General features: G+C 42.5%; 1 protein-coding gene across 8 annotated transcripts in view; it reads right to left on the bottom strand.

Annotated features, from left to right (window-relative positions):
• The window catches only part of MTMR8 (myotubularin related protein 8), a 164,475-nt gene extending 145,778 nt beyond the window's left edge, over positions 1-18,697 (bottom strand). For 3 of the 8 annotated variants that reach the window (XM_030576363.1, XM_030576365.1, XM_030576366.1), the window contains exons 1-7: positions 18,218-18,696; positions 12,338-12,460; positions 11,252-11,414; positions 7,995-8,152; positions 5,970-6,098; positions 2,969-3,103; positions 748-880 (exon numbers count right to left, since the gene is read on the bottom strand). In XM_030576363.1, the coding sequence (XP_030432223.1) occupies positions 748-880; positions 2,969-3,103; positions 5,970-6,098; positions 7,995-8,152; positions 11,252-11,414; positions 12,338-12,460; positions 18,218-18,241 (865 nt within the window). In that variant the 5' untranslated portion in view covers positions 18,242-18,696. Of the gene's footprint in view, positions 1-747; positions 881-2,968; positions 3,104-5,969; positions 6,099-7,994; positions 8,153-11,241; positions 11,415-12,337; positions 12,461-16,508; positions 16,559-18,217 lie in introns of those variants that run through there. The other 5 variants (XM_030576360.1, XM_030576367.1, XM_030576361.1 and 2 more) reach the window with 5 other exon arrangements.
• Between the last annotated feature and the right edge of the window lie 5,578 nt (positions 18,698-24,275).

Raw genomic sequence — 24,275 nt, 5'->3', positions numbered from 1 at the left:
AAATTTAAGAACAAATTTGACTGAAGAAATTAAAAACAAATGAAAAAATAAAAATTACGTAGTGCAAGTTGTTAACTCTCCTGCAGGAGAGCTCTGAAACCTAGTCTCTCACATCACGCAGATTGCTTATACCAAAATAACCCAAATAAAAATAACTTATTTCAATTGCATTTCAGTATTTCATAAATTAACTATAATCATCTTAATGGTAAAAGGCTATGATCTTCTTGTTTAACTGTTTTTATTTTTGTATGGGCTTAAGAGATTGCTTGCTTATGATTACATAAAATTTGCTAAATATTAGCTTCTATTTTAGATGCATGGTAAAACTGAACACAATGCCTCTTATCAGATCCTTTTTTAAAGCATGCAGTATTGTTGCAATCATGTCAGTCCCAGGATATCAGAGAGACAAGGTGGGTGAGGTAATATCTTTTTTATTAGACTAACTTCTGTTGGCGAGAGAGAAGCTTCTGAGCCTACCTAAACCTCTTCTTCGAAAGTTTGTCTCTTTCGCCAACAAGTTTTTAAAGAACATTTTAACATCGAATACAATACTGGAACACTTTGAGCCTTTTCTATAAGCAGAGCACAAAGCAAGGTATTTTCTCTCCTAATCTGTTTTCTATCCCATGCCCTAAAGCGCACACACAGTTGCGTACACAGGTTTTGTCTACTGTGGAGTGTGAGTTATGTCAATAGGTGTCAACCAACATCGCATGGACCAGTCAAAGGCAAGTGCCATACCTTCCAAGAGTTTCTGCAAGCTGCTCCGCATCACATGGATGTTCTCTATGCCGATGAATTTAAAGTGAATGTTGTCATAGTTATCTTCATTCTCATAACCCTTACCAGCAGCTCTGTTTGCCATGGCATTTAACTGTAGAAATCAAGTGAAAAAAATGCATAAGCAAACCTGGCTCACGAATGTTTTTCATCTTCCAGAACAGCAGATATCAGGCAAAGCAAGTTCACAGAAGTGCATGGTGGGGAACATGGTTTGCTTTGTTTATTTTTGCCCATGAATTGTTTCCAATAGTTTTACTAAAATTATGTGTGTGCAGTTAACTAACACTAGGCAAAGGCCTAAGAAGAACTTGGATGCCAATGTCAAGCTGCCTAACACAAGGTAGTATCAAAAGCTTGTTTAACCACAGAAGTTAGTTATCACAACTGAGATTAATTTTCTCTTTTTAATTGAGACACTAGAAAAAAAGCAACAGATAAAAGCAATAGTTACATATGAACACATCTTTCACCTAGCAGAATATTTTTATAAAACACCATAAATGTGCATGGTGCTGCATAAATAATAAAAGGATTCCAAAGCATTTTACAAACATACAGTTTGTTTCATCTATCACTAAAATGCAGCCAACTCAGAGGTGTTTATCAGTAAACAGCAACAATACGCAAGTTTACAAGAGCAAGAATACAGAATTCAATTGACGTTGCAGGAAGAAGTTAAGGAAAAGGGATGTTGATTATCCAGAATGGAATTGAGCCAATCCCATACAAAAGTTACCATAAAATTCAGAATGGCCACAAGTGGACAGGACATCAGATTTAACTCTCAATCCCAAATCCATGGATTTTGGAAGCGGAGTAGTTTGCCTCCATGGAAAGGAATGAGGTAGAGAGATTCAAATACACAGGCCTAGTAACACAGAGTGAAAATAAATCTAGGTTATTTCATTCTACTGAAACAGGTTAGACACTGGTGGGATGGAGAAACAGGGCTAATTATAATCTCCTCCCTTGCCATCGAGTGGATCATCACTAAATAGCCATTAATTTAATCATAAATGTCGATGGAACACCTGTCAAAGTACACGAGAGCCACATAAATGCCAGATTAATGCATTATGATCCATGTTACTACAAACGATTACGGAACAAACAGCACAACAGGATTAGCTCTAGGAAACACCACACTCAGCAACTGAAGACTTGCTGAAATATCCTCTGTTTACCTGAAGGCGACACCTGATTTGCACCCTTTTTGTCCCATTTCCAGTCAACTACAGGTAATGCCAATACCCCTAATAATAGATGAGCTCACTATTTCAGATTCAAAATGGCCATCAGTATATTAGCTGCTTTTTTTTAGTTGCAGAAGATGCAAATCCCCATGTTCCAATTTCCTTATGCCCAGAACTCCTCGTGCATAGGTCCACAGACATCTCACCTTATTTTCAAGCTATTTATGTCTCTAGATGTAATCATTAGATGTTTCAGTGCAACTTCATGCAAACATTTCCTGATCGCCTAGGTCAGAGCTATTACTGAGCAAACATCCCAGCATTGACGTTTTAGCCTGAATTGCCACTACTGAGGTAAAAGTAACTCCATATACTGTAATGGCAGGTTTCACAGTGCACTAGCAATTTTTATTCTCACCAATGCGATATTAATTAAAATTACTTCTATGTCAGAAAGTTGCAGGAACCGCATTTCTTCAGGCTTTATGAAACCAGATGACCCTTGAATGCCACTGTGCCTCCCAACCATACCAATACTGGCACTTCAGACTTGTGCAACCAGTACTTTAAACTCCCCTCTCCATCTGAATGATAAACTTGGGGCCTAACCTCTGTACTGGAACACATTCCACTGCCTCAGTCAACCACTAAAGGTCATTAAAGTTGGAATATTCTTAACTTCAGATAATCTAGAATACTCTAGGAACGAGTGCCACAGTTCAATCACACAGAAATGAATGGGAGGTGGTGAGATATTAGGTCCAAGCACAGCAGCTAGACACTGAGTTTATCATTAAGGAGTGGTGAGGTGGACACCAGTTTCATGGGGAAGGAAGGAGTGGCCTCTGATGTCTCCCACCATAATTTTAGCAGAGCTTCCTCATACTATACTAGATTAGAGATCTGAAAACCATGATCCATTGGAAGCAGTGTTGACATAACAGATGTGAACTTTAGGAACATCCACAAATCCCATTAAGTGATACCTTTGGCCTTGTGTCTACAACATACATGAAGGGACTCCCCGGGTTGGCTTGTCTAATTGCCTGCAGCATCTGTTCATCCTCCAGACAGCGAGCACTGAACCCAGAGAGAGGCTGGCTACAGCGACATATGGCAGCCTGAAACACACAATAGTTTACTGTAAAGAAAAGATCAAAATCAGGAATATTTATTGCTCTGAGGGACACACTAAAATTTGATGGGGATGCTTCTAAACCTAGTCTCTGTTTCACTGTAAATCTTCCGTCAAGTGGACGGATCAGTGAAAAATTTCAGCTCATGCTTCTAATGAGCTTTGAGAGTCTGAAGTAGGTTGTGCTTCTATGGAGACAATTATCCACCCTCCTCTCAAATGCATTGCTCGTCTGCCTAATGACTCTTATCTGTTGTAATAACTGGGCCTCCAAATTTACCTTAATTGTGCACTCAGCTGTTAAAAGTATATGGAAGTTCATAAAATGTCATAACCTATAACAACAAATGTTGATGGGAAAAGATGCAAAAGGGAGACAGAACTGAATTAGTCTAAACAAAAAGGCCAAGTTGATATGATTCAAGGACTGTGTTGAAATGATGCTTGTTAAAAACAGAAGATATGGAGCTGGAAGTTAATGAGCCAAAGCTTGTAAGTCGGATATTAGGCCTAATTGATGGACAAAATAATGAGGGCGTGACAAACTACACTTTGGGAAAGTATTGGTATAGAATTGCAATATTGCATATAAAGCATGCCATGTGAGGTAGCAGGGGAAAGGTTATGATCAGCTGAAAGACATTGTTCTATCTAAATATGTGTATCACCAATGCATACGAAATTATAAGAATTGGTTGTATGGTTTTCACTAAAATATGCTGTGGGTTTGGGAGGCACCCAAATACCAAACTATAGAGACATCGACAAGAGAGGTAACCAACACCCGGGTGGGTGCCGTTGAACAGACATCACCAACCACTGTCTAGCAAGGGAGCTACAATGCAATGACTCACCTGCACTCATGAAGTGGTGAACCAATTAATAAATCTGCACTGCTCACCTTTAGCAGAGCAAGACGGTATATTCCTGAGGTATAGTGCTGGGAGGGATTTTGCTAATGCCTTTGTGTGTGTGATTCCTGAGTGGCGCTGGGACCATTTACGCAATCTAGCTGAGTGTGGGGCTCCATATGCAGTTGTTCTGCTGAGTGACGGCAGTGCCTGGAGGGGCTTGCTGCTTGTCACTAGCAAGGCATTGTGAGAGACGGCCCAGGCTGGAGAGGTAAAGGGGCACAGCGGTCCTACTGTCCCAGGCTGCACCCCAAGGATCTCATCACAGAAGGGATGGGCTATTCCACCTATCACTCCCACTTTGCGTCCTTAAAACAAAGATCTTGTGGGGAAAGTACTAAAGAACCAAAAATGAAGAACAACAACAGATGGAAAGAACAGAGGAGGCTACTGGAGCGAGCTTCGTATCATGGATGCCACTTCCACTACTTCCTGGGACTCCAGGCCTTCAACATCCTGATCCTGAGAGGTGTCCTGATCAGAAGGGGCCAGAAAGAGAGGAGCTCAGATGACACTACCATCTCTACCAGCTCCAAATGAATCCCAACCACCACGTGCAAAGACAGTTATTACCATCTTCAATACCATCTAAGAGACTGTCAAACAGAGGGACTTTTCTTTCTAAGCCTGGACTTTAACAACAACAGCATCTCTAGCCCATCTCAACTAACGTCTCTTTTCCCCAAAAAGACAATTACCACCACCTTCGATTCCATTTAAGAGACTGTCAAACACGGGTTTTTCCTTTTAAAAACTCTCCCCAGCTAAAGGGAAGAAGGGATGCTGTTAAAATTAAAGCCTTATTAATACTTCACATTTCAAATGCTTTAATTGTTTTTCCTTCTTTTCTGTATCTTTAAGAAAAGGTTAAAAGGATTTTTAATGGTGTGTTTGCCATGCTACCAAGCAGGCTGAGGTCTCCTATATAAAAGCCCAGACATTAACACTGTTTAATTTTGGACAGTGACTGGTTTATGTTAATCTTTGGCCCATTTATTCTAATACATACAACATATCCCAACTGTTACTGTCTCCCCACTTCCCCTGATCTACTCCCCTTCTCTAGCTCTGACTTCCTCTCTTCATGACTTTAGTTAGCTGTTATTGATCCACACTTGTAGCAATGCTGAACTTGACTGTACACTTCAGTAGTTTCTGACAACACAACCCCATGCAATTGTTGTGCCAAGGCAAGCTTCCTAAGGAAAGCACCTCCAGCTTAACAATTTAACTGTGACAGTATTTTGCTACTCTCTGTGCCTGAAACAATGCTGAAACAACAATGCTAAAAAAAAGCTGCATTCTACTCTTCAGTTAGAAAAAACTTCACTTATTCTGAGCTAATACAAAAAAATAGGGATGTGTTTCAAGCAATTTCCTCCTGTTCAAAAGTCAGAAAATTTAGCTGAGTTAAGCTACAATTTGTTAAAGATTGTCTTTTGTAACTAACTTAGTAGTTTACCAACTCAAAAAGGCATTTCTTACAATTGGTCAAAGTGAGATTTCAAAGAGGTTTGAAAGGATCATGCTTTTTCATGCTGGTTTAGAGGACAACCTTTGCCAAGTCATTGTTTTATTTGGGGAAAGGAGGAAAAGAAAGTAACAAAAAGGGTCTCAACTTCTGATAGCTGAAGTTGTGTTTGTTTAGAAATTTCTTCAAATGTATAAAACAATAGTTACCCTTGCATATCCATTGCCCATAGAAGGATCTTAAGTGCTTTAAAAACAATTAAGCCTCAACTCCTTATGAAATAGGTCAGCATTACCCATATCTCATAGATTTTACCAGGTCACCTAGCAAGTTAGTGGCAGAGATACAACTCCTGGCTTCTGTTCTAACTCCCCCAATTCTTCTAACAACTTGATCACATTCCTTCCATATATTAAAGCTGGGTGAGCAGCAAGAAAAATAATGAGACAAGCAGAATGTGCATAACTAACATTGTTTTCTTTATAAAGGTAGGAAAGCACTGGGATGCGCCCTCTGCTTCTGAACTTTGCACTTCCAAGCACAGTTGCTTTATTAGCAGCCTTTGGCACCACTACTTCTGGAGGGTACGTATTGCAGACCTAGAACACAAATGGGGGGGGGAAGTCCAAATATTAAATTATTTGCCAGCTTGATATTAAGATGCCTGAATAATCATTAAAGATTTGTTACTTAGCTTTAATAAACAGTAATCATGGATCAGCTTGATATACAACCAAAATTAATCTTTCAAAAGATTGAAACAATTAATGCTGTTTTTCAGACATGTGAAACGCCATCATTAATATGGATGCACGAAACTTTAAGTATACTTATGATATATTAATTCCAATTTGTCCTTGAAGAAACAAGATGAGCAATTCATAAAATAGTAAGGTTATACTAATAAAATGCACCTTCGGCAGGTCATGGCTCATGTAGAAGCAAAGACTAGAAGCCAAGAAAGGTTGTTCTTGAATTAAATTAAATAACTTCCCCCCTCCAATGCCAGTTCATCTTGGAATGTGCTCCACAAGGTGTATACTTACAACCTACTTTTACCCCGATACGTGAATAATTTTCAGCACCCAAAAATTTTAAGGCTTGGAGTCTTTTTAGTGTACACTTCAGAGACATACTATTCTCAAAGCTGGGCTTTACTTAGATTTTGTTGTTTTTAAACCTTAACTGGGAAACCCTAGAGAAATTAAAAATAAAAAGATCTCAAATGAGAGTTACACACCGAAGCCTAAATTTCAAAAGTGACTAATGATTTTGGGTGATCACCTTCAGATGGCTGAAGAGGCTTAATTTTCAGGAAGTGCTAGGAACAACCTTTCAGCAGTCCCAAGTTGGGCATTCAAAAACTGAGGCACCAAAAATTACTGGTCACTTCTGAAAATTTAAGTCTGTGTTCCTTGATGGATATCCATGGCCTGGTGGCAGAAGTATACACACAATACAATTTAATAGACTGCTGCCCTTCTCAGATTTGACTGCTTTGTCTTTTAGCCAGGAAAGGGATCTTTCCATGTACAATTTCCAAAGAAATACAGAGAACATTTTAAAGTAGCTGTCTAAAGAACTGATGCTTAAAATCTTTCTTGGCATAAAGCTTGTTGGGTTTAACTGAGCTTAAAGAGAAGAGAGAAGAAGGCAACTGGCAATAGCAGCTCAGTAGGAGTGGAAGAATCAGGGATTTAGGCCCGTTTTTTCTGAGCCCTGGTTTAGACTTGGGGGGGGGGGCACGTGGGGAATCGATGTAAGATACGCAACTTCAGCTATGAGAATAGCGTAGCTGAAGTCGAAGTATCTTAGATCGACTTACCTCACGTCCTCACAGCGTGGGGTTGATTGCTGCCACTCCCCCGTCGACTCCGCTGTCGACTCCGCTTCTGCCTCTCAGCAGTGGTGGATTTCTGGAGTCAACAGCTGAGCGATCAGGGATCGATTTATCATGCCTACACTAGACGGGATAAATTGATCCCCGATAGATCGATCACTGCCCGCTGATCTGGCAGGTAGCGAAGACCTGCCCTGAGAGAAGATTGAAACCAAGTAGAGAACAAGCCAGTTTTACTGCTTTTGTTCTTTTCTCTGTGCTCTCAACCTGAGAAGGCAGAATGGTTCCACTGCTCTTCCACACATTAGATACCCCCCTGGGTATGTAGATATGGGGAGGGGAGTTGGGGAGGTTCCCTTTTACCTAGGGAAGCTAAAGGAATCTTAGTTTCCTGGTGAGTTTTGTTTGATGCTTCTATAGAAAATGAATATTTGGTATTTTCCCAGTGGGATCATGCAAATCAAGCAGACTCCGCAGCTCTCTGCTCTTTTACAGTATCACTATCTCTGGCTTCATATTAAGAAGATAATGCTTTAGATAGGCTGAGCTCACTTCTCCCAAGGCATCAGTTATGCAGCAGTAGAAGGACTGTTCCATGTCATTAGTACAACTAAAAGGATGTTGTTCTGAGTGGCTACTTTGTACAATAAATTACCTCATAGTCTTTATTAGCATCCGTTATTTCCCAGAAGTCATTTGGAATTCCCATACGCTGATAATCTACTTTTAAATCAATCAGCTTCCATCCTATCTCACGGCTATCTTTAGGCATTTTGGGGTTATAAGAAAATGCATAAAGTTCTTCAGGTTTCACTGGGGAGAGGAAATTTAAAAATTAAGTCAAGAGAAAAAATGTAATACACATGCAAAAGAAAGTGAAATGTTCAACACTTTCTCCTAAAGATTGTCCCTGGGGTCAGGCACACAGGGAAAATCACCATTGCGCAGTTAGATTACAACTAAATGAAAGCTAGTAGAATCAAACCTTTTCTGTTTCTTTGGTGTATCAGTATACCAAACATTTAAAGCAGTCAGTAAAGAATGATTGGAAGACCTAGAAACATACATATGTTTTATACCACACCAGGGGACTGAAGAAAAAAAATACAGCAAGTTATTTGTACTTTTATAACATGACCAACCAGTTATACTAATAGTTTTGTTAGTAGTTTGTTATGTACTTTTACCCCATTCTATTTAGAGGAAACTTTTGCATGCATGCTGTTAGAGACTGAATACACGTTGACATTAACTCATGAAGATGAAAAACTTGTAAACATTGTCCATCAGAAGGTATTGTCTAAATTACCACCTTCTGACTTAAGATATCATATATGTTTTACGGATTCTTTACCTTTGTTATCAACAACATCATAGATGAAAACTTACACAATCTGAAGTATCAATTTTAATTTTCACCATTTCTGTTTGTTCACTTGTGGAACTTTATTCAGCCTGAAAAAGGTATCTAGTCTGCTTCTTGTGCACTAGCAAAATGTTGCTGTTCAGGGCATACTGAGAGAGCAGAGGTATGGTTTAAATAAAAAAAAGAAAGTTAGTGAAAAACATTTCTAATCACATTACGTGATATATGATAGAATGCCTAATGACAAAAATATGAGTTAAACACCTCTCTGGATCAAGGACTATATTTATGAAGGGCAATATGTTAAAGGCCAAAATTGTACATATAATGTTCATTCATATATACATATATGATCCTGAGATGCATTCAAATTCATATTTTAGTCATTGGGAATTGCCTCTGCTCAGGACCCAACCAGATCAGGTCCATACATAGCACCTGTACCCCGTATCATGATGCTAAACAAAATACAAACGTCCACCATAAAACCAAGTAAGCACTAAAATAAGTGTTTTAAAATGAATACCTTTAGAAGTTTTAATTTTAGACTTAAGTAGAAAATAAATTGCTTTAACAGGTTCCTTTAAGAATACATTGGCCTTTTCCAGCAATGCATGAAGAGTTAATCCATAAACAGCAGAGAGCAACTAAAACTTAGAGCTTCTGCAAAAGCAGCAAAGAATCCTGTGGCACCTAACAGACTAAGACGTTTTAGAGCATGAGCTTCCGTGGTTTAACACCCACTTCGTCAGATGCATGTCATGTATTCACCCATGAAAGCTCATGCTCCAAAACGTCTGTTAGTCTGTAAGGTGCCACAAGATTCTTTGCTGCTTTTACAGAGGGCTGGTCCACACTACGGGGGGGAAATCGAACTTAGATACGCAACTTCAGCTACGTGAATAACGTAGCTGAAGTCGAATATCTAAGATCGGATTACTCACCCGTCCACACTGCGCAGGATCAATGTCCGCGGCTCTCCCTGTCGATTCCGGAACTCCGTTGGGGTTGATAGAGTTCCAGAATCGAAATAAGCGCGCTCGGGTATCGATATATCGCGTCTAATCTAGACGCGATATATCGATCCCCGAGCAATCGATTTTAACCCACCGATACGGCGGGTAGTCTGTACGTAGCCAGATCCAGACTAACACGGCTACCCCTCTGATAGCTTCTGCAAAGAGTTCACACAACACAGTTCTTATCAGCTTATAGCTTCCCATTTCAATAGTGTGCTCTCCTTCCTGAAGGAGAACTTGATAGATCCGAGTATTACTGTCAGCCCAACAAGGGCTTCAGGCTGAGTGTGACAAATGGTAATTCCTCTATCCCCTCCACACCACACCTCCAATTTCCTTCCTTCTTTTAAAAAAATGCAAATCCTGTCAATAACTCACTCAGTTGATTCTCAGGACAGCAAGCTCTCCTGAAACAGATTGAGTCCTGACAGATCTGATAAAGTACTCAGTTTGCCAAACAGGTAACCCTCAACTGTCAATCACATACTAGCAAATAATGAATAATTATTTGCTCTGCCAAACCAGATGAAGCAGGCATACAAACAGAAATCTTAAATGACAAGAGTAAACTGTGAGAATCCATGAATGGGACAGAATAGTTAGAGTAAGTTACATACGCAGCCACAGGGCAATAGAAACCATCTCCTGCAAGTGATGGTTACCATAGTATCTGTAATATTTCATAGCTATAGGAACAGGAATAGCCATTAACAGAGCACCAGAAACTTGTGTATGATCATATGCCAGATTACAAAATTTTAACTCTAATGCTGTAATAAAGAGACTGAATAGCTCAGGAGAGTAAATGAGGGTTATCATATTGCAGTCCTCTAATTCAGTGGTCTCCAAATTTTTTTGATCACGCACCTCTATCAGTAAAAATTTTGTTTGTAAACAAACTTGTTTGTCTGAGCCAGTGGCTGAATGAGAGGCAGGACTGAGTGGACTTGCAGGCTCAAATTTTAGATCGTTTTGTTTTTTAATGCATTGTTTGGTACATAATTCTATGTTTGTAAGTTAAACTTTCATGATACAAATACTGTAGTGCAATCTCTTTATTAGGTGAATTGAAAAATACTATTTATTTTGTTTTTTACTCTACAAATACTTGTAATCAAAAATAAATATAAAGTGAGCACTGCAAACTTTTTATTCTGTGTTGTAACTAAAATCAATATATTAGAAAAGGTAGAAAACCTCCAAATACATTTAAATAAATGGTATTCTATTTTTATTTATGCCTATTAATTGCACGGTTAAACTTTTTAATAGGTTGACAGCTCTAGTAAATACTACATTTGCTTACGAGATACCGGCCCTCTTCTGAGGGCCAGAATTTTGTGCTTCAACAGTGCACTAAGTAAACAGCAGCTCAACAGTGGTGGAAATGGCTTAAGATATCAAATCCTTCCTTCCTGTGCCGATTGAGGAAAGCCAACAGCCTGATAACCAGGGTTTTCCCCATTGCACAAACATACTTGCCAATTAGTTGCATTTAGATTTCAAAACAGACTCACTCCTGAGTACCTGGCTGTGAAAGTTTAAGCAAGGATGTATACACTTCATGGCAATCCCGCTCATGTCCAATGACAAGGTGTGCCACACGGAAGTTCTTGCAGCGAATAAGTAAGGGACATCCAGATGTGGTCAGAGGCAACTTCTCCACAGAAGCTATATGATGATGTAGAATCTGAAAAACAGGAAGGGAGACAATCTTTCTGCACCAGCTGACAAGTGAGAATAACAACCAGATATGAATGATTCTGCAATAATATTTGTGAGAAGTTTCTGCTTATCTAAACATTTCCTTACAACACCTAGTCCAACACCACAACCTCCTTCTTTGCTATTTAGTGACAAATTACCTAGCAAACATGAAAAATAGCCCCTCAAGTTGGGTTATTTAATTAAGGGGTGGGCAACAAAAAAAATTCTTTCCATTGAATGGTCAAACTGCACAAAGGAAAATGAGAGCTTTTCAATTATAATAGCTATTGATCAGTCTATTTTTGGTGTTGGAAAGTACCTACGTTTGGGGGAAAAACATGGACACACACTTGCATTGCTTAATGCCAACATTAACTAGGATGGAAATGATAGAGCAGCCACTGAATAGCAGTCATTTAAAAAAAAAAAAAGATGACCCACAAGATACTGAATCTTATTCTCAAGTGAAAACAGATACACTAGCAGACACAAGAAACAAGTTCCTGGAGATTTAAAAGTTCTGCAGATACATAGGGCAAGTCTGCTACACCATAAAGCACATCTTCACCAGATACACTCCATTGGCACAGCTGTAGCACGGTAATGTAGCCTTGCCCTCAGACCAAGGTATTGCTGCCTTCAACTCTTCATACATCCAAATGCTGTAAATTAAAATATTGTGGTCTAGTGTATTGAACTTTGAGATAAAAGTCAAGCAAGCTGGGTTCTGTTCCTGAATCCAACACTGTCTAAAGGATAAGAACTCTATTTTTGTAAGACACTTTCATGTAAAGTGCTATAAAAGTTTATTATTATGACCTCCGAATTAATGGAACCACAATTACACACAACCAGAATCAGACATTTAAATTTATATTTTTACAAGTTCCACACATTACAACATACCCAGGTTTCTTTTCGGACTTCAGCGGAAGCATCCACATAGATCAGATGGGTAGCTGTCAGGTATAATGTCCCATTTGCTGGTTTCCTATTGGTATAACGATCTAGTAGTTTGACATTTTCTACCTGCAATATGAAAAAGGGAGGAAAAGCAAATCAACTTATAGCTAAAAGGTCTGTAATTTACATCTGAAGTGCAGCATGTATAAATGTTCAATGCACAGCTCAGAAAGGATGCTTCAGTAAAGGTTTCTCCTACAACATCAACTCAGCCACATTGCACATTCTGTATGTTTTATGCTATAGATCAATAAAATACAGCTTTGAAAGAGAGTCTACTCACCCTAAATGATTAGTTTTTGACAGGCAACTAACGTTTTAATTCTCTCTTTATCAAGCAATATAATAATTGGTGAAAGACAGACAAGTAGATTTTGTGCCTGAGATGGTCATAAACGTTTGCCATTTTGCAAGGTTGCAGAGATATTTTAAGGTTTAAGAAAATACAGAAAGGAAAAAATGCTGCATGTGTAACATGACCAAGTTAACACTGTGGTAGAAACAGCCTTCTGGAATTTCCTATACTTCTGGATGCCTGGTTTCTCAATTCTAACATTGCATTAAGGTTGGTTTTTGTACTTAGTTTACCTGGTATGTAGTTTCTTAAAGAGAAGGAGAAAGTACTAGTAACTGTCTATACAGCAGAGTTCTTAAACATGAACACCCATTTTTCTACGCCACACTAAGACAACTAGTAGAGTCAACAGAAAGTTACGATGCTGTGAAAAATATGAACTTATGTTTAAAGTTTAAAATTATTGAATTGATTTTCTTCAGGCTTCTTCAATGAGGATGATACGTAGTTAATTTTGTTTTAGCAGATGAGCAAAAAATAGTGCAAAAAATTAGTTGGAATGTATATAGGAAGTCTCTCTCTCTCTCTCTCTCTCTCTCACACACACACACACACACACACACACTTCACTCCAATAAAAATCAAAAGTAAAAAGTCACCGTTGGATTGAGAGAAAGCAAAAAACATTTCAGATCAAAAAGAAACGTAAGAAAATTCTAAGCAATTGGAAGTGGAGGGTTAGAACATAAGCCTCATCTCAACATTATATATTTTAAATCTATAGCAATAAGCACCACAGTGGCCCTTTAATGTCCACACAGCTATTCCTTATTGGACTGACAAAGTGCCTAATGCAAGTGTATTTAATTATCCCTCTCAATACATACTAGACCTAGTGTTTAAAAAATACATTTTATAACTAAAGAGTAACAAAACTGTTAACTTTACTGAAAGGGCCACAGCAATGAATTAACAGCTGGCAGGGTATGCTTACCAAGCAAACTTAACAAGGCACTTGCAAGATTACCCACTATTTTGAAAGTTATTTATATTTTGTTTTATTAAGTTATCCTCTGATTTCAGCCACACATCCATTGGTGTGGAGGAGTATTTGCACATTCTGGAACATGGCAGAGTTAAAATGTTCAAAAACCCTACTCTAACCACTTCATGGACCAGTATCCTTGAAAAATTCCACCTCGACAACCAGTTATAGTGGGGAAGTGCCACATGTCAGTGACTGAAAATACACAACTGTTATATCAAGTAGTTTACCATACTAAACTTGTATGACATCTTAAACAAATGTCAGGATGTTCAAATACATGCATTCTTTACATGAAGGCAAAAAAAACACAGAACACTGGAAGAAAATTATGTTTTAAGCTTGAATCAATCCTGGCAAAACATACCAGGCTGAAAGTAGAGCTAGTCAAAAGTAATGCCTTCTTATTTTTTGGTGTTTTCTGTTTTCAATCAAAACCCAAAGAATTCCATGAACATTTTTTGATTTAAATTAAAATGTTTATCTTAGATTCTTTTTGTGGAAAATAAAATACATTTCCCAAACAACTCTATTTGACTGTGCCTAGGTCTGAAGTTTTAGTCACAATGACTTCAACATGGGAAACAGCAGTTCAAGCTCACCCACATCATCCCACCAATGTGACTCAATTTTCATCTTAGGCTTCGTCTACACTGCGTAACACAGCAGCACAGCTGTGCCACTGTAAGGTCTCCCATGTAGCCGCTCTTTGCGGGCAGAAGAGAGCTCTCCTGCCAGTGAAATAAAACCACCCCAACAAGCAGCGGTAATTTTGTCCACACAGGCACTTTTCATTGGTAAAAGCTTTTCTCGGTCAGGAGTGTGCTTTTCTTCCCACACCCGACTGACAAAAGTTTTACTGACAGAAGTGCTAGTGTAGACATATCATTTCAAAATAAGGTGTCCATACAGGGAGTTATGGCAGAATAGCTTAGTCTGCAACAGGTATGCTGGTCAATATCCTTGTGTAGACAAGCTAAGGCCATGTTTACACTTCTACTTATGTTGGCAAAACTTATGACGCCCAAGGATAAGTGGTAAGGTGCACGGCACGGTGTTCTCCTGCCAACATAGCTACCACTGCTCATTGAGGTAGATTGAGCATGTCAACAGGAGAGCTCTCCCCGGTTAGCACAGAGCAGCTACAGCAGTTGAATCAGTACAACTGCACCACTGTAAGCTCTCAAAGTTTGTGTGTTGTCAGTTTCAGCGATGATAGTGAACCAGCGAAAGAAAAGCACTGGTTTGTGTACTCACTCACTTCCACAGGCATCAGAGTGTGTTTACATTTGCAGCACTTCCATCCATGAGCAGCACACTGCAGGCAGCTATCCCATGGTGCAGCTCTCTCCACTTTGTGAACAGGTCTTGTGGGAAGGAGGGAGATTGCGGGGCACCTTAGGTCCCTGCACAGCCTCCTCTCCCCAAACACTAATCAGCTCCAGTCGCTCATCATTGCTCCAAGCATGGGATTGAGCAGGCAATGTCACCTGGCCAGATTATACATGAGCAATTGCCAAGAAAACAGGAAGAGGAGTTTCAGTGTTGGAGGGGCTTTACGGGGGAGGGGTGGATGTTTGTTTACCTAGCAGCAGAGCTGTTGGCCAGAGTGGTCACCTAGGCACTGGGATATCCTGCAGAGGCTAAAAGCTCTGTAAACAGGAAGAACATGCCTTCACTTGCACATCACCACAAAAGCATCACTGGTAAGAGCTGCATGCTTCTCGTGGAGGTGGTTTTCTTTCTGCAGAGAAACTTCTGAGTTCTACCGCAAAAAGTCATTGGCAAGTGTAGATGCTCCCACGGTTTTTGCACCAAAGGAAAAAAAAAAAACACAGGACTTTTTCCACTTTAAACGGCAAGTGTGGACATACAAGTAACACACTGTATTGGATAATAAGTACTTGTCATGAGTAGCAAAAACCAAAATTCTAAAGCAAAAATACACAATGCTCATGACAGTCCACAAACAAAGCCACTAACATAACTTCTAATGTAATGAAAAGAAGTTCTTGTTTAAACACACTGGAGACTACAACAAAATCAAACTAGTTAGTCTAGTTGTCTGAATTCAAGACACTTGGTAGCTCTCAACTATAACTCATCTGTTTGTCCAACACATCAAAACAACTCAAGAGCCAATGGAAAACTCCTAGGTAGGGATACTCAACTCATCCCTAAAAAACTAAAAATTTAATGAGTGAGTCATTTCATCTCACCTTGAATCACATGTTCATTAGTATTTTTAAAGGCATCTACTCTCACCAAAGCAACTTCAGACCTTGAAAGTAGCAATAAAATACACTTAAAAGATCAGTAAAAACACCTGTGGGGACACAGCATCCCATTATCTAGTGCAAATAAAACTTTCATTATGGGTTTTATTTTAAAGATCACAACAGAAAAGTGCAGTAAGCAGAGATTATAAGAGTCATGTTCAAGTTCGCTCTTAAGCTACATATGTGGGAACAGATACTCTAACCTCATAATTAAACAATAAAACCGTAACACAGAAAATCATGTTCTTTACACCAGGGGTTTAATCCCACACATCCTACTAATATGAGCCCTCCAGATTGCAATTTAAGATCTGTTAATCCTTCACATTATTTTATGCATTCATGAGACATCCATCAATGTAGTACTCAGGTACAGTTTTGACTGGCAAACCAGAATTCACAGAAGTAGAGGACATATACAGATCTTTAGATCATATACAATATACAATCTTTATTATTTTTACTACACTAGTAACAGGGAATCTTGACTGATACCTGATAATACATTGAATTTTCACTGTTGCTGCTAGGTATCTGTCACAACCCTGGTAAGAAAAATGGGGCATGTCAGAAAACAGAAGCTTCAGAATCCCAAATCTATAATCCAGGCCCAAAGATAGAAATGATCAGACCTGGGACTAAAAGCAACTGAGAAGAAGAGAAGTGGAAAAGCTGTCTTAGCTGGAGTTGGGGGGAAATGGCTTAATGCGTTTCAGGGACCAGAGGCTGGGAAGTAACAGGGAGAGGTTTTAGAAAGCTGGGAAATGGGGTTTCGGAAGCTAAAGAGAGGATGAGAGATTTTCAGGGACACTGAGGAAGCTGTAGGGGAAGAACAGTTACAGATATATTTGAAAAGCAGGGAGAGCATGGCGAAAGCCAGGGGATGGGAGCCAGACAGGATGGGGGGCACTGGGGAAGCCAAGGCAGGGAGGGAAGCAGCAGAGCCCTAGGGGATGGAGGAGCACTGGGGAAACCGGGGAAGTGATTGAAGACAGGGAGAAAAGGAGGAGGAGAGCCAGATGCGATGGAGGGGGGCACTGGAAAAGGTGGTTGATGACAGGGAGGGAACAGGGGGTGGGAAGCCAAACAGGATTGGAGGGGGCCCACAGGAAAGCAGAAGTAGGGGATGGAAGCTGGGTTGGGGAGCACTGGGGCAGCCAGAGGGAATGGGGGGGGCAGGGAAAGCAGAGGGTGGAAGCTGGGTTGGGGGGCACTGGGGAAGCCAGGGGAATGGGGGGGAAAGGCAGAGGTAGGGGCAGAGCTGGGTTGGGGGGCCCTGGGGATCTGGGGGGAAGGCAGAGATAGGGGACAGAAGCTGTGTTGGGAGGCACTAGGGAAGTCATGGGGAATGGTGGGGGGCAGGGAAGGGAGAGGCAGAGGGCGGAGCTGCTTGGGGGGCACTGGGGAAGCCATGGGGAATGGGGGAGCGGGGAAGGCAGAGGTGGGGGGCAGAGCTGGGTTGGGGGTCACTGGGGTAGCCGGGGGGAGTGGGAGGGCAGGGAAGGCAGAGGTAGGGTCAAAGCTGGGTTGGGGGGCACTGGAGAAGCCAGGGAGAATGGGAGGGAAGGCAGAGGTGGGGGGCGGTAGCTGGGTTGGGGGAAGTGAGGGGCAGGGAAGGCAGAGGTAGGGGTGGAGCTGGGTTGGGAGACACTGGGAAGGCCAGGGGGAAGGGGGGGCGGAGCTGGGGTAGGGGCACTGGGAAATCTGGGGGGAATGGAGGGGCGGAGCTAGGGTAGGGGCACTGGGAAAGCCGGGGAAGTGGGGAGCAGGGAAGGCAGAGGTGGAGACGGAGCTGGTTGGGGGGCACTGAGGAAGCCGGGGGGCAGGGAAGGGGACAGAAGCTGGATTGGGGGGCACTGGGGAAGCTGGGGGGAATGGGGAAGGCAGAGGCGGGGAAGGAGCTGGGTGGGGGCACTGGGGTAGGGGGGAAATGGGGTGCGGAGCGGTTGGGGGCACTGGGGAAGCGGGGGGAATAGGGGAGCGGGGAAGGCAGAGGCGGGGGCGGAGCTGGGTGGGGGCACTGGGGTGGGGGGGAAATAGGGTGCGGAGCGGTTGGGGGGCACTGGGGAACCCGGGGGGGATAGGGGGGCGGAGCTGGTTGGGGGGCACTGGGGAACCCAGGGGGCAGCTGGCACTGACAGGGCCCGTATCAGCGGAGTCCCCGGACGAGGAGCGGACGCTGCCGCCGGAGCCGGCTCTCGTACCTTCGGAGTGGTGATGTGGTCCATGGCCCCGGCCCGACCTGCCCGCTCCGCTCCTCACTCGGGAGCCACCATGGCTCACAACGCGGCCTCCTCCTCCGCCATCTGCACAGCCCCGCTCCCGCCACTCTCGCTCAAACACCGCGAGACTCCGTCGCGAATCCCGCGGGAAGCCCAGGCCGCCCCCTTGGCAGAGGGCAACTTGCCCAGACCTGTTGGTGCTGGGGGCCTATGACACAAGCTGTAGGGCTTAGGCCAAAAGGGCCTAGAGGGGAGCCCGGCCAGGCCGGAGAGGTCTGGGTGGAGACACAGCGAGGGCTACAAGGGCTCATAGATGGGAGGGGTAACAGCGCCCATGACTTCAGAGCTGGTCTAAGGGATCCTGTGATGGGCTCAGCGGTCGTTTTAAACAGGGGCTCCAGCTCTCCAGATGGTAGAGATGGGGCTGCCAACCCTCCAGGATTGGCCTGGAGTCTCCAGGAATTAAAGCAGCAGAGAGTCCTGTGGCACCTTATAGACTAACAGACGTTTTGGAGCATGAGCTTTCGTGGGTGAATACCCACTTCCTCAGATGACATTCATTCACCTACCAAAGCTCATGCTCCAAAACGTCTGTTAGTCTATAAAGTGCCACAGGATTCTTTGCTGCTTTTACAGATCCAGACTAACACGGCTACCCCTCTGATACAGGAATTAAGGATTAATCTGTAATTAAAAATTATGTCATGTGAGGAAATCTCCAGGAATGCAGCCAACCAAAGTTGGCAGCCCTAGGTAAAGAACAGCTCAAAACCAGACACCCTGGATGCCAGAGCCAGGAGTCCATATGTTATTGTTGTTAAAGTCTTGTGCCAGTCTCATGGTTTTTGAGGTTCTGACTCATGATCTGTGAGGGCAGGGCGGAGTGTGGCAGGGGGGTCAGGGCAGTGGGCTGGGGTGCAGGAAGGGTGCAGGAGCGAGTGTGAGGTATGAGGGGATTCAGGTGCAGAAGGGAGTGAGGGAAGTGAACAGCACCACATCCGTGGGGGCAGAGGGCTCCCTGCACTGCCCTTGCCACTGGGTACAACCCCCGAAGCTCCCATTGACTGCTGTTCCCTGTTCCCGGCCAATGGGAGCTTCAGGGGCGGTACTCACAGGCAAGGGCAGTGCAGGCTCTTTGCCCCCCCCCCCCGGGGCTGCAGGGACATAGTGCCTGCCACTTCTGGAAGTGGCACAGGGCCAATGGCACCACAAGGGTGGCACTGCCACGGGCCTGATCCAGCCATAGTTTGCCCACCCGTGTGTTAGATAACAGATGTTTTCCTACAAGTCTCTTAGTTAAAGATCTCAATCATTATTTCAGTTCTGGTTTCCGACAATAGTGAAAACTGGATGCTCAAAGGAAGATATAAAAGCCCATAATTCACTTAACTGTCCCACATTATGTTTGTACGATTTCTTTTTGACCCCCCTCTAGCGTTCATATTCACCCTGAAGAAAGAAGGTGGTAGTCCTTATAAACTTACCTTAGTGGCACTGCAGATCTTGCTTTTGTTTGTGTGTCATTTTTTTAATTTAGTAAGCTATTCGCCTTAATATTCTACAGAAGCAAATTTCACACATTATGTACTTTATTTTAAAAATTGTGTCTAACTGTTTTTACATTTGTTTCATTTTAAATTTATAGCATGTAGCCTTCTTGCTCTCTCAGATAATCAGCCTTGATACTGGAGAACCACTGTAATGACCATTCACCCAGTGCTGCCTCCATAATCAATATTCATGATACCTTGCAAACTCAAGGACAGTGACATTCTCCCAGGTGTGTCCCTAGTACTGTAAGGCAAAACCACATTGAGTCGGCTGAGAAGTTACTTCAGGAAGAATAAGCTTGTATCTATCCTACATTTCCTGAAATGTTTACATCAAATGTGAAATTAGCAACTCTTCTGATGAATGAGCCGAGTTGAAATGTGTAGACGCAAAAAACTTTAGGTTTTTGTTTGTTTTGGTTTGTTTTTTGTTGTTGGGTTTTGGTTTTGTATGCACCTTTGAAAAGTGGGTGAAGGACTGAATTTTCCTACTTCCTCACTGCTTTTGCTATGCATGAATCTAAGCATCCTGAGTCACAGGTGATTTAATTAAAGGAGAAATGTTGAAATACCATATAATTTTCCAGTTTCTCTGACAAGAGTCCAGGACCTTCTTGAGTAAAACAGATGGGAACGCCCACAATTGTAATCTACCTTATTTATCTGGCAAAGGTGTGTCTAAGGGTCCAGTCCTGCATACACTTAAGTCAATTGCAAAACTGCCTTCAATGGGTGTTTTGCCTGAGGAAGGTTGTCATATATACCCTAACTAATTGAGTCTTATTATCCAGTGAGATAAGCACTATAACTCCCATTTTACAGATGGGGAAACCAAGACTGAGCAGCTAAGTGACTTGGCCATGGTCACAGAAAGAGTCAGTATCAGATCATGATTAGACCTTGATAGCCATTTCTGTGCTCAGACCATAGCATCAAACACAAATCCTTCCTTTCTCTCTTAAGGCTTCATTCACACTTTGTGCTATGAAATCACCATTGCACACAATTTGCATCCTAGGAAAGACCTGCAAAGTCTTCATATGGGACTGATATTTTTATATTAATCCTGCATTTCACATTATTAATCCTTGACTTCCGTGGAGTTACAACAGGGATTAATTTGGTCTCAAGTATAGGTCAAGCTAATCTTTCCTAGGAGTCTTTATGTTTGCATTTTTTGAATAATTGAAGTGGTTTTCTATGGCCATTCCACATTCTGACATTCAGTCTGGCTACCTGTTTTGCTATGGGGGTAAGGTTGGAATTAATTTTGGCTACAGTATGTTACTCTCCAGTGAAATGCCTCTGAACTCATTTTCAATGTACATGCCCATACTTTGGGAATCTTATAAACAAAAGCTAAGCTTTGCTACATACACTAGCCAAATGCCCATCAATATAACAGTCAGGTCTGGGGTAATTGGACCAGTTACATTTTGTGCAGGAGACACTCAGGAAGCATTTTATGATGCCATATTTATGCAGTACAGAATGAGGGGGTAATTTTCAGACATCTCTTCAGACTCCTGTAAAGCATGGTCAAGTAGCTGCTCACAAAAGATGTCTAATTTAACACTGGTAGCAGGAGCAAGTTGCCAAAAATACTGACATCAAGACGATGTGCTTAGATGGGATTACAGAAACAATTTCAGAGAAAATGCTCTGAGTCCTGAGGACATGCTGGGTTCTGTAGTTTTGCAAGTGAACAGCACATTGCAAAGACTGCTCTTGCTGTGAAACAAAATTCTCCAGTTAATTGATTCTGCCTGGCTGATCCTGGTAGTGCAGCCACATGCATTTCTGAAATACCGTTTTGAAAGACACTCCTTTCAGAAATTAACCAAATGCAAGAAACATGATCTGTACTAACAATGACACAATGCGTATTTAGGAGCCATCTTCATTACAGGTGCAATGACAGTCAATTCAGTGGAATGGCTAGGGTTGCCAGGCACCCAGTTTTTGACTGGAATGCCCAGTCAAACAGAGACCCTGGCAGCTCCAGTCAACACCACTGATCAGGCCATTAAAAGCCCGGTTAGCAGCACAGCAGAGCTAAGGCAGGCTCCCTGCCTGCTCTGGCTCTGCGCAATTCCCAGAAGTGACCAGCATGTCTCTGCAGCCCCTACATGCAGGGGCCAGGGAGACTCTACGTGCTGCCCCCGCCCAGAAAGTCAGGCAGCATGCAGAGCTGCCTGGCCATGCCTCCACCTAGGGGCTGCAGAGACATGCCAGCCACTTCTGGAAGCCACCTAAGGTAAGCACTCCAAACTCCCTCCCTCACCCCAATCCCCTGTTCCAGCCATGAACCCCTTCCCAGAACCCAACTCCCTCCCAGAGCCTGCACCCTGCCCTGCACTCCAAACCCCTTAGCCCCAGCCCAGAGCCCCCTCCTGCACCCCAAGCCTCTCATCCTTAGCCCCACCCGAGCCCACATCCCCAGCTGGAGCCCTCATCCCCTCCTGCACCCCAACCCCCTGCCCCAGCCCAAAGCCCCCTCCCACACTCTGAACTCCTTGGCCCCACCCCCCAGCCCAGAGCCTTCTCCTGCACCCCACACCCCTCATCTCCAGCTCCATCCCAGAGCTCAGACCCCCAGCCGGAGCCTTCACCCTCTTCAGTACCCAATCCCCTTGCCCTAGCCTGGTGAAAGTGAGCAAGGGGGGGGGATGGAATCAGCACGGTCAGGGCCATGGAGATGGGGTGGGGCAGGGGCGGGGCAAAGGCGAGGTTCAGTTTTCTGCAATCAGAAAGTTGGCAACCCTAGGAAAAAGAGCAGGAGTAGTTGTGTATTTGAGCTCAAATAAATTTGTTAGTCTCTAAAGTGCCTGTACGCCTGTTCTTTTTGCGGATACAAACTAACCTTGCTGCTACTCTGAACCCTAGGAATAACACCAGGGATGAATTTGGCTGTGTGAAGATAATTTCCCTGTTCTGTTCAATCTCTCTGAAACATCTGGTGCTGGCCACTGTCAGAGACAGGATACTGGGCTAGATGGATAATTGGTCTGACCCAGAAAGACTGTTCTGAGGTTCTGACAATTCACAACTAAGCAACACAGCTCAAATTTTGACTTGCAAAACACAGAGTTAATCACCCTTATTGAAAATTGTATGGAATAATTTTGAATAACCAATGAACCTAAGAAAAATCACAATCTATTTGCAGATCTTCATAGGAAAAGAGAAGAAACTTCACTGAATTATCGAGTGATCCATCCTCTGTCCTCCAGTTCCAGCTTCTGGCAGTTCGAGGTCTAGGGACAGCCAGAGCACTGGCTTGTGTACTTGCCCATCCTGGCTAGTAGACACGGATGGACTTGTCCTTCACGAACTTATCTAATTCTTTTTTGAATCCAGTCATACATTTGGTCTTCACAACTTTCCAAGGCAACGAGTTCCACAACTGCTGTGTGAAGAAGTACATCCTTTTGTTTAGTTTAAACCGGCTGCCTATTCATTTCATTAGGTGACCCCCTACCTAGTTCTTGTGTTGTGTGACATGGTAAATAACATTTCCCTGTTCACTTTCTCCATACTGTTCATGCTTTTATAGACCTATATCATATCCCCACTCTCTTCTAAGATGAACAGTCCCAGTCTTTTCTAATCTCTCATGTATAAGCTGTTTCATAACCCTAATCATTTTAATTGCCTTTCTTAGCACCTTTTCCAATTCTAATATATATTTCTGATATCCCATATGTTACATGGTACTGTTTCTCTTTCCTGAATAGATTCGCTCTCCAGGAGCATGATGAGGCATGCTCATATGAAAGGCACTGTTTGCAAACATTCAAGCTACTAAAACTCAGTTTCAGGAATGTTCATGGAATGGAAGTGGAAAAGAAGTTTGAGGAAGGCCAGAGTGCACACATTTATGATTTCCAAACAAATTCCTGCGGAAAATATTTTGCAATGGTTTCCCACCTCTAAGTTCTCAAACCCCACAGATCATGGATTTTCCCTGGGGATGCCCATCTATCCTCTCTGGTCCATCTGGCTTTGGTGGGGTTTATGTGTATGTGGTTTTCTTGGAACCCTTCCTTAAAGGAGATTCCATAGTGCAGAGGGACTCTGCTCTCATTAACCCCGGATGAATTTCCTGTGAGTTAAGAGATTATTTGTATTCCTTTTAGCACTGCCTTTGGTTGCACTCGAGTAGCTAAAGGCTGAATTTGGCTCACAATGTTTAGTTACGTCTGTAAACGGAGAGGTAAAACTTATGGGTAAAGGACTCTTCAGAGCGCTTTTACAGCAGTGGATAAAGGAGATCATGTTGCATTGGACCTAAAACAAGTAGGCACTTCCATATATTGATCTGGCAGGTCACCCTTTGTGATTTTTCTCTAGCATAAATGACCATCTAACCAAAGAGAAGAGGTACAGTGCTTAAGAAACAGGATGTTGTAGAGAGACTGTCTCAAATACAATAGCTTTTGCAATATCAACAAGCTTTACACTCCTAAGTTATTTATTCCAGTAAACAA

The sequence above is a fragment of the Gopherus evgoodei genome, chromosome 9 (assembly GCF_007399415.2).
Source record: "Gopherus evgoodei ecotype Sinaloan lineage chromosome 9, rGopEvg1_v1.p, whole genome shotgun sequence".
In the NCBI taxonomy this organism is placed as follows: Eukaryota; Metazoa; Chordata; order Testudines; family Testudinidae; genus Gopherus; species Gopherus evgoodei.
The sequence above is the reverse complement of the archived record's forward strand: the minus strand, read 5'-3'. Positions and strand labels throughout refer to the sequence as shown.